Source organism: Musa acuminata, chromosome BXJ2-8 (genome assembly GCF_036884655.1).
Source record: "Musa acuminata AAA Group cultivar baxijiao chromosome BXJ2-8, Cavendish_Baxijiao_AAA, whole genome shotgun sequence".
Classification (NCBI taxonomy): Eukaryota; Viridiplantae; Streptophyta; class Magnoliopsida; order Zingiberales; family Musaceae; genus Musa; species Musa acuminata.
In genome coordinates this window covers 50,117,403-50,129,762 of record NC_088345.1, presented here as the reverse complement: position 1 = coordinate 50,129,762, position 12,360 = coordinate 50,117,403, and the positions used below count along the sequence as shown (strand labels likewise).

The following is a 12,360-nucleotide window of genomic DNA, read 5'->3' as shown; positions in this document are numbered from 1 at the left end:
TTTCATTAAAACAGAATGTCCTCTTACACGGTGGAAGAATTAATATCGAGAGACAAAATTAAAAGCGATTTTCTCTATAAAAAAAATCATTTTTTTATATTTTCTTTTCCCTAATTTTTTATATTTATCATTTAATTTTTTTAAATATCTTTCGTCTTTTTCCTTTCGTCGTGATAGTGGCATTATCGAATAGCAAGATAAATATAATCACAACAAGACTGAAACAATTATGATGGAATAGAAATGATTAAAATGAAAAAGATAAGGTCAAAATAGTGAGATTAAAAACGATGAAACTTTAGGGAGAAAAATGAGGTAATGATCACGGAGCAAAAATAATAAGAGACATTTAAGGTATTAAAGATACGAGAGACAACAAATGAAGAAAAAATAAAAAACTTTGTAACCTTCTTGAAAAAGTAAAAAAAAGAATATTTTTTAAAAAATCCAAAAATATATAATAAAAATTTTCATCAAAAAGTTCATTTTATAACATTGAGATCCAAATTAGTTTCATCATGTGTTATCTTTTCGTTGGATTTTTTTTCCCACATATACTCCAAAATATTTCTAATATTTTTAACTTTGTTGTGTAACTTAACATCATGGTCGAGTAGTCAACACGACTTGGTCCGATCCCAAAGATGTAGGGTCATCCACACGAGAGTCTAAGAGGGTGGCGAAGGAACTATTTTGGATCCAAAGAGCACCTCATAGCCGAACCTAATGGGAGACTCTAACCCTAGCTTTCGTCGCTTCGCGTGAAAAAAGGGTCAACATCGATAAAAGGATTTTCGATTCAATCCCATCGAAGCTTAAGTCAACTCAAGGTAGTTTATAAGTGTTTTTAGTATGCTCTCACCTGCCCTTGTCAATGGGCAAGGAATTGATTTTTATATTTATTTGTCGGTGAGTTGACCGTACGAGATTTGTTAATGGCCGCAGACACTTCGAGAGGTCGGCCTATGCTCTCCACACCATGCAGACCGACCTGAATGGTTTCGCATCAAGCAACGCCGCCTAAGTCAATTCGAGCGCAAGTAGGACTCTCACTACTTTCAATCCTAAGGTGCTTCGTCAACATGCGGACGTCCTATCGACCATAAGGTGGCGATCGATCGTTGCCATGTGAGTTTTATAAAAAATATGTCGTATCAAACTTCATTTAAATGATTGAAATAATAGAAGTAACAAGCAAAATTCTCCAAATAAAATAAAATAAAATAAAAATGCGGAATCTACATAGTCGAAAGCATATAAGCATCACCCAAATAATTGCACGACGTAAAAAAGAGAAAGCTCATCATTCACATTTGGACCAGCACCAAATTCCAAATGCCGATGCCCAACCCGTACCACCAAGCTTTTTGTGGCAACACGTCATTGGAGAAAAGGACATTGCCCGTGGGCACCATGCCACATGGTTTGCAGAAGATCCAGTTCACCTTCCCCACAGAACAAAGCATGAGCGAGCGCATCATAGGATCGTATGAGGAAAGAATCTCGAGTTCGGATCCTGTCCAAGCGTACCGTTACGCCGGAATACCGCGGTCGCAGCATCTAGGCCGTTCGTTGATACACCGTCGGATCCGACGGTCTGTGATCCGTACAACAATAATGGGGAGGATCGCTTAGCCCAAGAAATAAACGCAGCAGGAAAAGACACCGGCTGTCTCGCCTTCCTGACACGCACATTGGAGCTCCATCACTCTGTACCTTCATAGTACCTTCTTTTTGATTGGTAACGAATATGCCCCAAAACGAGGGACCCGTAGTGATTCTTTGTGACTCTTCGCCTGCCACCTCGTCACGTAAGATATGCTCGTAAGTTTTATTCGTGGAAATAGTACCTCCGCTGCAAAATAATTGCCCTGAGAAGTCTCTCTCTCTCTCTAACGCTTCTTCTGCTCACAGCTTCTCCTCCCACCCCAGTCTACAAACAAGTCTCCAAACATGGCTGTTTCCATATTCCTGCTGTTAATTCTGGCCATGTCTGGTGTTTCAGGTAAGCTCCATGCCAGCTTCTTCTTCCTTCCTTTACACGATTTATGAGAAGTACAAGGTAAGAGTTTGCATCTCCAATGGCCATGACTTGCTGCTGGTTCTCCTAACTCGTTGCTTTGGTTCACATCTGTACTACATGCGCACCTTCTATTTTTCTGATATCTTAGATTTCATTATATTGACGTTTGAATGCAAAGAGACTGATGCTTTGCTAATGACCGAAAACTACAGAGAATGAACTCTTGGTTTTCTTCTGTTTGCTGCGTTAATGTTTTAAATCTTTTCTACTCATTATACCATCCAAAAGTATAGAAGAATGATCTGATGTTTTCTTTTCTTCTCTTTTCGTTTCCTGGTCCATCTTTTTGTCGGAAGATGCCGCTTGGTGTGTCTGTAGATCTGATATGAGCACCACAGCTCTGCAAAAGACACTGGACTACGCATGTGGAGCTGGGGCTGACTGCACTCCGATTCTACAAAATGGGGCGTGCTACAACCCCAACACAGTGCTTGCCCATTGTTCCTATGCTGCCAATAGCTACTACCAGGGGAAGGGGCAGACACAAGACGCCTGTAACTTTGCTGGCACTGCGATGCTCACCTCAACTGACCCAGGTAATCACTCCTCTCCAAATGCTTCTTATGTTCTGGGTCATGGACAGGTCAGTAGGAGAATCGGCTGATGTTTTCTTTGGTCTTTTACAGGAGGAAATGGTTGCACCTATCCTGCGAGTACCAGGTAACATTTTGTTTATGTTATGATACTACATTCTGGGATCAAGAATAAAAAACTGTATATTCTTTGAAAAAGGCATGGCCTTGGATGATCCATCTTTTCTTGTGATATCTTGAGCAAGCCAGAGTAGTTCAACTTTTCTTTGTTTTTGAGTATAAGAAGGCCTCAACTTTTAAAGCAAGGTTTATTTACTTCATGGCCTAAAAGTGAGAGAGCAGTGCTTTATGTTCTGTGGCCTCTTTGATTCCAAACAAGGTATATTTGCTTCATTCATCCAAATGTTGACAGGACAACTTTGTTACCTTTTCTATATTACTCTTCTCACCTTGATCTGCCAAGTGGCCTTGTCTTCCATCTTCTTGGGTCTATTCATTCTGCAGAACTACATGGCATTTCACTTTCTTTTTCCTGGAATTTTTTACTGTTATGAGGATTATGATGCGCTTGTAAAGGTGCATGGATATGTAAGACTGTTGATTTTGCATCTAAAGCCTGATCTTTATCACTGTGTCTCTGCACCAGTGCTGCAGCGTCTTCAACAAGCACAAGCACCACTCCAAGCTCGACCACCACCACTGGAACCACAGGGACTGGAGGAGTCCTGGGAGGACTAGGCCCCACAGGAACAAATAGCTTTGATGGCAGTGATGGGTGCTTGATTCCAATCCAAGGGATTGCAGCTCTCTTCCTCACTATTCTACTCTCCTCCTTGGTGTTGTTGAAGATTTGACTTGAAGTATTTGCTACTGGGAATCAGTGCTTTTTACTGTGGTGAGTGTTCTGATGAGTGGATGAGAGACTGCAAGCAGCATGTGACTTGGTGGTGTATTCATGCAGAGAGGCATTACCCCACTAGAGACTGTTTGTCTAATGGCAACATAGGAAGTCTTTGGTTCCTTTTGGGTAGTAGGTTTAATGATGCCTTCTTCTTCATGAACCATTGCTTTCTTTCTTCTACTTGTTAGATTTAGGGAGGCAGTGCTTTATTGATTGAAAGAGGCTATGAGTGATCTCCCCTTTTAGTTTAGTGTGCTGTTAGTGTTGATGTTAATGGACATGTTTAGCTGCCATTCCTTTCCTGTGTTGATATATATCGTCGAGATCGACTCATATTAACATTGTAATAGAGGGACTCATCCAGTAAGAGAAGAGTAATGCAACAAAGAGTAATATTATAGGAACAAAGTGATACTTATGAACAATCTTTACCACCAGCTGATTGATACACCCGATGTTATAGAACGTTTGGATATTTTGTCACAGAGACAACTTTGAAGAGTAATATTATAGGAAAATGTCAGTTAGTGACTGACATTTGATTCAGCTTGACATGATTCAGACTTGTGTGCATAGTTTTATTTAAGATATCTTCAAGGTGAAAATGACAAGCTCCCGATAAGATCATTTGATATGCCACTTGTATGAAGATCAAGGTTGAGAGAAGTTTCTCGAGCTGATCTCTTGATGTCCAAATTAATAACTCGAGGTAGATGAGTTCAGTCAACGATGGTCAAAAAGTCATCTATTGATTAAGTTACAAGTGAGCTTTTATATTTGGTAGTGAATGATCAAAAAGTCATCTATTGATTAAGTTACAAGTAAGCTTTTATATTTGGTAGTAAAGGAACAATATAGTCCGTGGAATATTTTTTGAGAGATAGCTTTTAATCGTCTTTAATAATTGTCTCATTCTAACTTGGATGTCACATGGAGGACTTATATTTGATGATGGTTAGTCAATAATATTCTTCCTATCATTTATCCCTAGTGAAGGTGTGCTTTAGGGGCTCTTTGGCGAGGGTCTTGAAACATGACATGTGGCCTCTTTGACACATCAGTCTTATACTCTTTAATCACTTCATTGAGGGGGAGCAACCCACCAATGTATCTTAGGCACACTCAAAAATAGGTTGGGAACTCATCCTCCCCGCCTTGAGCAGTGAGACAATTGGCGCTTGACCCACCTGCCTAGGGTGGAAAGGGGGTCGATACCTAACCCCTCCATTTTGATCGACAAAGGAGATTGGTGCCCGACTCACCCATTTCGAGCATAAAGGAGGATTAGCATCTTACTTCTTTATTATGGTCAGTGCCAACCTCTTAGCCTTGAGTAAGGGGGGAGGTCAACGGTTGACTTACCCACCTTGAGCGGAGAGGTGGTCGATCCCTGACCCCTCTACTGTGGTCAGCACTAACCTCTCCTTAAGCAAAGGGGGAGGTCAGTGCCCGACCTACCCACCTTAGGTGAAAAGGGGGTTGCACCTGACCCACTTATCTTAGTTGGCAAACGAGGTCATCACCTAAGCTACCCACCTTGGGCAGAAAGGGGAATTGATGCCTAACCACTCTACTACGATTGATGTTGACCTCTCAACCTTGAGCAAAGGGGAAGGTCAATGCTTAACCTACCTGCCTCGGGCAAAGAGGGGGTCAATGCCTAATCCCTCCAACATGGTTAGTATCGACCTCTCAGTCTTGAGCAAAGGGGAAGGTCGGTGCTTGACCAACATACCTTGAGTGTTGAGGGGGTCGACGACTAATCCACCCATTTCAGTTGGCGGAGGAGGTCGACACTTAACCAACCTACCTCGGGTGAAAAGGGAGCGGTCGATCAAGGAGGTCAGCGCTTGACCACTCCATTATGCCGACCATAGAGGAGGGGTCGGGCGCCAACCCCCCTTTCCACCCAAGGTGGGTGGGTCAAGCACTGACCTCTCAACCTCGAGCAAAGGGGAAGGTCAACTTTAGACCTACATGCCTCAGGTGAAGAGGGGGTCAACACCCAACCCCTCCATCGTGGTCAGTGTCAACCTCTTAACATTGAGCAAAGGGGGAGGTTGATACTCGACCTACTCACCTTGGGCAAAGAGTGGGTTAGTACCCAACCCACTCATCTAAGTTGGTAAAGAGGTCAATGCTTGACCCACCCACCTTGGGTGAAAAGGAGGGTTAGTATCTGATCCCTTCTCTATAGTCGGCACCTAACCATTCCACCATGGTCGGTGTCGACTTCTTAGCCTTGAGTAAAGTAGAAAGTCAATACCTAGCCTATCCACCTCATGCAAAGAGGGGGTTAACATCGACCTCTCAACTTTGAGCATAGGGGGAGATCGACAGCTAACCACCCATCTAAGTAAGCAGAGGAGGTTGGTGTCCGACCCACCCGTCTCGTCTGCTCGACCCCTTTACTTCGGGCTAGCATTAAGAGAGTTTAGTTTTTCTAACCTCCATGTCTTGGGCAAGCCTCACTTTATGAGGGTTGGGCTTTCCCGACTTGGTTTGACTTTTGCCTTTTAGGGCCCTTTTCAAGTGAGATAGATTTTTTCAATTCATGCACCTCGAGCATGTTTTATCTTGTGCCTTCTATTTTGATAGGTTTTCTTATACGTATGTTGGGTTTTGCTAATTCATAAGTCTCAAGCATATTTTGCCTTATACCTCTCGCCATGATGAATTTCTTCTTATGTGAGTCGAGTTTTACTATCACGCGTCTTTGGTATATTTTGTCTTGTACCTCTTATCATAACAGGTTTTTTCTTATGCGGGTTAGGTTTTCCTGACTCATACATCCCGGACATATTTTACATTATACCTTCTATCATAGTAAATTTCTTCCTATGTGGGTCGAACTTTTCTGACTCATACATCTTGAACACATTTAGTCTTATACCTCCGTAATAAAGAGTTTTTTCTAATGCAGGTTCTGTTTTACCAATTCATATATCTCTAGCATATTTAATCTTGTATCATCTTATGTAGTAAATTTCTTCTTTAAGTGAGTTAGGCTTTATCAACTCACATGTCTACCTCGAATGTCCCAAAAATTATGATTTTTGTTTACTTATATCTATTTTGTGTCAGTTTAATGTTTCTCAAACATAATCAAAGTGTCGACATTTTCTCTCCTCCGCTAAAGCATTCTGCATAAAATTATAATTATAAAGTGCATTTAGTAATTTAGAAAGTTTCATGAACCACCAAACAATGAGAACTAACACAAATAACGAGATTAGCAACACAACATTATCGAAGAAAGCCATCATTTAGAAAGTGTTTGGATAATCTGGCACCACCTCGTGTCCTATCAAATATCTAATCGATCAGATACGCTGATCAAATGATATATCGATAGTAGCATTGACTTGATCCCGCCTTCGTTATCTACCCATCCCAATATGTCACTTCACTGACATAAAGGATACATGTGGTGATAGTGACATTTAATAATTCATTAAATTCTTCAACTATCAAATAATTAGATTAACTCCCCATTTAACACAAATTATCATTCAAACTTACTATAAAAAATAACAAGAGCATTTATATGTTACAAGTACTTCAATCCACTATTGGATTCGAGTTATTATTGGATTTGGGCTATTACTCTGCCATAACAAGGAGTATCATATATAAAAATACCTTTTTTATAAAATAGATAAAAACAATATTCATTAGGAGGAGCTTCATAGAAACCCATATAAAGATTTATAAAACACTATATATATAATTATGAATCTGTTCCTAATAATATTATAAATGAAAAAAATTATTTGAATAACTTGTATAAAAATAAGCAAGATGTTTTCTTCCAAATATGATTATAAAGAAACAAAATAATTGCAGAAAGTTTTTTGAACCAAAAGTGGGATCTGTAAAGCTAAAGTTTTCTTTTGTTTTAAATACACTTCAAAATAGAAACCTAAAAAAATAATAGTCATAAAGTTTTAGGCTCAAAGTATACAATAAAAAGTATGTTTTCTTACAAATATCATTATAAAGAAACAAAATAATTGCAGAAAGTTTTAGGCTTAAAATATACAATAAAAATTAAATTTAATATATTAATGAAATATAAAGTTATTAAATTAAGTATGTTAATAAATATAAAATCATTAAATAAAATATAAAAAAATAATACTTCGCTAGAAGGAGGGCTTGAACCTCCGACCTTGTGGTTAACAGCCACACGCTCTAGCCAACTGAGCTATTCCAGCTTAGTTGATATAAAATGTATTTTAGCCTTATTTAAATAATCTTAATTGTCGAACGTTCACTCCCCCTGTACATAAAAGGCGCACTTTTGAGGTGGCTTTCGTTCGCGCACCTAGAAATCGATAGATCTCAGCGGATCGAAGAAAAGATGCCATCGAGTAGGTGAAATTTTTGGTGGTGATGTGACCTTGCCTATCCATTTATTTTCATGGCATTTTTTGTTCTGTTTATATCGTTGGTGCATGCGTTGATTTCTAGATCTTCTCTTGTGCCCGAAAAGTGTTTGATCCAAAGATCCTATTGATCTGGTTGGGTTATCCCGTAATCCTTCTTCATTCCTCAGCATCTTGATGACCTTTCGCCGAGAACTCTGATTGTTTGTTGTCCACAGGTAATTCGATGTCTGGGTTGGTCAGCGCGCGTGCCAATCCGATTTACTCATCCCACAATCTCCGCCGGTCTCGTCTTCCCCGACCTATGGCTTCGCGAGCGCTAGAAATGCCCTATAAGCATCCTGCAATTGCTTTGAGACCTTCAAAATCTCTTTCCCTTGTGGCCGCCTCGTTGCAGCCTGCGAAGACCATTTCTGCTGGCCAATTTAGTAACACAGTACCTACTGAAGGTCGTACTTACTACTGAGAACCTTTTAGATGTTTGGGGATGTGCCAGTTTTTGCAATGCTCTTTTACCTGACAAACATTTTTTCAAACACCTTTCAGAGGTGCTGAATATTTGGCGCAGTGCTGGTGCTGTGTGTTTTGATGTGGATAGCACCGTTTGTCTGGATGAGGGTATCGACGAGCTTGCTGATTTTTGCGGTGCTGGCAAAGCTGTTGCGGAATGGACAACAAAGTAATTTCCTAGTGTGTTCTTCTCTTCTTTCTCTATTTGTATCTATGATGTGTTCAAGTGCACCAGGATGGAAGTTGCTTTATTTCCCCCGTACTCCTGATACTTCAGGGCAATGAGTGGATCAATACCTTTTGAGGAAGCTCTAGCTGCTAGACTTTCTCTGTTTAACCCTTCGCTCTCACAAGTCCAAGATTTTCTGGATAAGAGGCCTCCTAGGTAATGCTGGTTCTTTCCTTTTCCATTTTGTTTTTTGTTTTCTTTTTGGTGTCACTGATGTTCAACGAAAATTGTCAATGGAGAGCAACATCAAGCTAATAGACCTGTTGTTCTATCTTTATATGGTTTCTGTTTGTAGCCTTTTTATTTGCACAAAGTTTAGTTGATGGATAAATTATACGTGCTCATTTGTGTAGTCATCACATGCTCAGATTATTCTTTAGGTTTTCAGATTCTTGGATACTTGTGTAAGAGAATGTACAAGCTTATGCCATTTTCACGGGGCCATGGTATAAGCATTTCATTTCTAGAATTGTCCATCATATAGAGTAAGGATTGCCATATGGTGGCACAAGAAATTCGTCACTTTCTTTTTTACTTTTGGTGAACACAATTTTGTGGCATGCCAGATAACAATGATTCTGGGTTGTGCAAACTGAGTAGAGTTTGTTGTCATGCATGCGTTGGTTCTTTTCTTTAACTTGGCAGAAGCTAAGTTTTCTTTTGCATAAGCTTGCTCCATTCCAACATCAAATTGATTTTTTAGAGCATTTTATATGCATTTTCATCTTGTGCTTCTTTAACTGTTGTTTTGATTGCATCCTGCTCTGTTGATTGGAAATGATGGAAATCAACAACAAGAAGCTGTAGTGTCCCAAGTACTTGGAGTTGGCTACATGTATCTTTTCTGCTACTGGAAGTTACAACATGCAAAAGTCACATTATGTTGATGGGTCTGCTTTATCTTAAGTCAACACACGTTTCATGTCACCTGCATTTATTAGCATTATTAGAAATAGTTTCCTAATCTTTTTCCAGTCATGTCACTGAATGTGTAGGATTTCTCCTGGCATTGCTGGGTTGATCAAGAAGCTGATGGCTAAAAACATTGATGTGTACCTTATATCTGGAGGCTTCCGTCAAATGATAAATGTAAGCTACTCAACTGTTTATCCATACAAGGGTTGTTCTGTGACAGTATGACTAATTTTGTCAGTTACTGTCACCACATTTTGGGAATAGTTACATTTGGAGATACACTTCAGTCAGGCGAGCAAGACGTTGGGTTAAATCTGATCCAAATTGATTATATGGCAGGTTTTGGGCTGAAGGCACCAGTTTATCGGTTCTATATTGGAGCATTTTTGTTTGCTATGTGAAAGGGTTGGATGTTGTCATGCTATGTCGATTTAGCTTTGTTTTCCTAACCTGGTCCAGAGTCAACTATAACCAAGTCTCTGACTCGTCGTGGAATTTGACTGATGAGCTTCCAGACCTTTGCCTTGCACTAATTGAAATCTTTTAGCACAACTCTCATCTCTCTAAATGCAGACTTATTGATCACAGTGTTCTTTTTTGAAGTTCAGCACTAAGTGCACATTTTAATTTATAATCAGTACTCTTTGTTTTCTGCAAGTTTATTCATGGTCTCTTATATCTGTTGGCATACTTTTGCTATTTCTTGTGGTCCCTTATGATCTTGGTTTTACAGCGTCAGAATATGATGATGTAGTTGTGGGTCTTACTAGAAAAATAATACTTTAAAAATGCTTCTTGAGAGTGAAGACTGGCTGATATGCTGAAGTCATAGTTGAACCACTTGGGAGTATGACAGCATGTGTTATTTCAATTTTCCAGAGTCTCCCTTAGAAAAGAAGATAAATTATGTGTACAGTGATGATTTATTTTGCATATTGTTTGAATGCTTGATGATGTATAAATTAAATTGTGAAATTCAGAGTTTCCTTTATTTGTAAGGGCATATTACTGAATACTGCAACCACTTTTTGTGAAGCCTGTAGCATTGCAGCTTGGTATCCCTCTTGAAAACATCTTTGCAAATCAGTTACTTTTTGGGAGTTCCGGTGAGTTCATTGGGTTTGATGCCAAAGAGCCTACTTCTAGAAGTGGTGGAAAAGCAACAGCTGTACAACAGATAAGAAAGGTCCAGCAGTTATTTTTTAGCATGATATAACTTTATGTCAAATGTTGCTGAATCTGAGAAATTCTTTCTTGTATTGCATTTGCAGGTCCATAATTACAAGGCACTGGTTATGATTGGAGATGGTGCAACAGATCTTGAGGTAGCAGAGTCCCACATATTTACCCAAATATTTGGTCCTTATTTTTCTATACAGTGCCAATGTTTTTCAAAGTATAACTTGCTTTCCCAGATCTCGGCATTCATGAGTATATGACATTAAGACCTTGGAGCTAAGCAAACATTTTTAAAATGACATTGGTGCTGTCGAATTTAAGACACCAACAATGATGCCATACAAAGATTCAAGTCCCATCAATTAACTTGAGATCATGATAGTTTAAATATTTGAATTTTGAACCACATGCAGAAATAAGACATGCTGAAACTAAACTATGAAAGTATGATTTAGGTGAAATGGGGGATGGTTTTGAGAGTTCGGTTGCTCAGCAGGAAAAGATGATTTCAGTGGACATCCTTACCCCAAGCGAATCAGTAATCTGGGAACTGGCATTGTGATTCTTTGATAATAATTTGTTATGCTTGCCAGGAAATTCAAATTGTTTCTGGGTCTTGCTAGGATTAAGAAGAATAAATCTGCAAGACACTTAAATATAAAATGACACAAATATGATCTTGAGTATATGATTGTTTCAAGGTTAGAACTACATTTACTATGTGGAAGGCACTTAACCTCAAAGAATGAAATTAAGTTGATGGGTTATGAACTCAGTTATCTATCTCCTATCTTTAGATTTTTGCTTTTTTTGTGATCAAACATGTATATCTGAACAGTTTTGCTGTATGATGTGTTGAAGAGATCCACTATATTGTTTTTCTTTTATAGCAGTGATCTATAACATCCCTGTTTTCGTAATATGTTTTAGATGAACATGGTACTGGACTTTGTGTTTTCCCAGTTTATGCACTTGCCTTATGTTTAATATGATTATATATGTTAAAAAGATGGCAAAATGTTCGGCATACACATATGATAATGATATTTTGATGAATTAAGGAAAGATCAGCATCACCAAGAACGTGTGATTATCTTTTTTATTGACTAAAATTAGACAGGTCTGTAAGATGTGAAGAGTTTGCATGTCAATAAGACTACAAGCGTACTCATCTACATAAGTAGAATGATTGCATCTTGATATGGAAAAAAAATTATTTAGAGGGTTTGGAAAGGTCTGAAATTGTTGTAGTCATTGTTTTCTCCATTTATATCTCAAACCAAATGTTTGATGCCCCTAAAAATTAATTTTCCCCTCGTATCGTGTCGATTCTGCAGGCTCGGAAACCAGGTGGTGCAGACTTATTTATATGCTACGCCGGGGCTCAGTTGAGAGAAGCAGTTGCAGGAAAAGCTGACTGGCTTATCTTTGATTTTGAAGAACTGATAACCTCCTTGTAGTATATGCTTTGCTGTGTCTCCACCACCTCATATTTTGAAGAACAATTTGTCTTTGAATTGCAAATAAACCTCTACTTTCCATGTTAACCAGTAATAGCTGATTTTTAGTATATGCTACTGTAGTATATGACTAGGAGGACCGTTTTGGAGGATAGCATTTGG

The 12,360-nt window shown here is 38.9% G+C and overlaps 2 protein-coding genes and 1 non-coding gene across 6 annotated transcripts; 2 read left to right on the top strand and 1 right to left on the bottom strand.

Moving 5' to 3' along the window:
* The first annotated feature begins 1,902 nt into the window (after nucleotides 1-1,902).
* Nucleotides 1,903-3,810, top strand: LOC135618268 (PLASMODESMATA CALLOSE-BINDING PROTEIN 3-like). Its single transcript, XM_065119144.1, has 4 exons — nucleotides 1,903-2,005; nucleotides 2,380-2,619; nucleotides 2,710-2,743; nucleotides 3,263-3,810. Exons 1-4 carry the CDS (start codon nucleotides 1,954-1,956, stop codon nucleotides 3,468-3,470), a joined length of 534 nt encoding a protein of 177 aa, XP_064975216.1. The 5' UTR covers nucleotides 1,903-1,953; the 3' UTR covers nucleotides 3,471-3,810.
* A 3,850-nt stretch (nucleotides 3,811-7,660) lies between these two features.
* Nucleotides 7,661-7,734, bottom strand: TRNAN-GUU (transfer RNA asparagine (anticodon GUU)). Its single transcript has one exon. It is a non-coding gene; the product is annotated as a tRNA-Asn (tRNA).
* Nucleotides 7,735-7,813: 79 nt separating this feature from the next.
* LOC135620038 (phosphoserine phosphatase, chloroplastic-like) lies at nucleotides 7,814-12,308 on the top strand. 4 transcript variants are annotated; one of them, XM_065122631.1, is made up of 8 exons: nucleotides 7,814-7,890; nucleotides 8,124-8,354; nucleotides 8,452-8,584; nucleotides 8,693-8,800; nucleotides 9,640-9,733; nucleotides 10,596-10,745; nucleotides 10,831-10,884; nucleotides 12,076-12,308. In XM_065122631.1, exons 1-8 carry the CDS (start codon nucleotides 7,881-7,883, stop codon nucleotides 12,196-12,198), a joined length of 903 nt encoding a protein of 300 aa, XP_064978703.1. In that variant the 5' UTR covers nucleotides 7,814-7,880; the 3' UTR covers nucleotides 12,199-12,308. The 4 variants fall into 4 exon arrangements, with proteins under 4 accessions (XP_064978703.1, XP_064978704.1, XP_064978705.1 ...); XM_065122632.1 differs by having other exon boundaries at nucleotides 7,832-7,909; XM_065122633.1 differs by having other exon boundaries at nucleotides 7,834-7,894.
* Nucleotides 12,309-12,360: the final 52 nt, after the last annotated feature.

Coding starts and splice junctions, on each gene's coding strand:
- LOC135618268 (XM_065119144.1), top strand. CDS start 1,954: ATGGCTGTTTCCATATTCCTGCTGTTAATTCTGGCCATGTCTGGTGTT. Junction 2,006..2,379: donor GGCCATGTCTGGTGTTTCAG/GTAAGCTCCATG, acceptor TTTTGTCGGAAG/ATGCCGCTTGGTGTGTCTGT. Junction 2,620..2,709: donor GCTCACCTCAACTGACCCAG/GTAATCACTCCT, acceptor GGTCTTTTACAG/GAGGAAATGGTTGCACCTAT.
- LOC135620038 (XM_065122631.1), top strand. Junction 8,585..8,692: donor GTTGCGGAATGGACAACAAA/GTAATTTCCTAG, acceptor CTGATACTTCAG/GGCAATGAGTGGATCAATAC. Junction 9,734..10,595: donor GCTTCCGTCAAATGATAAAT/GTAAGCTACTCA, acceptor CTTTTTGTGAAG/CCTGTAGCATTGCAGCTTGG.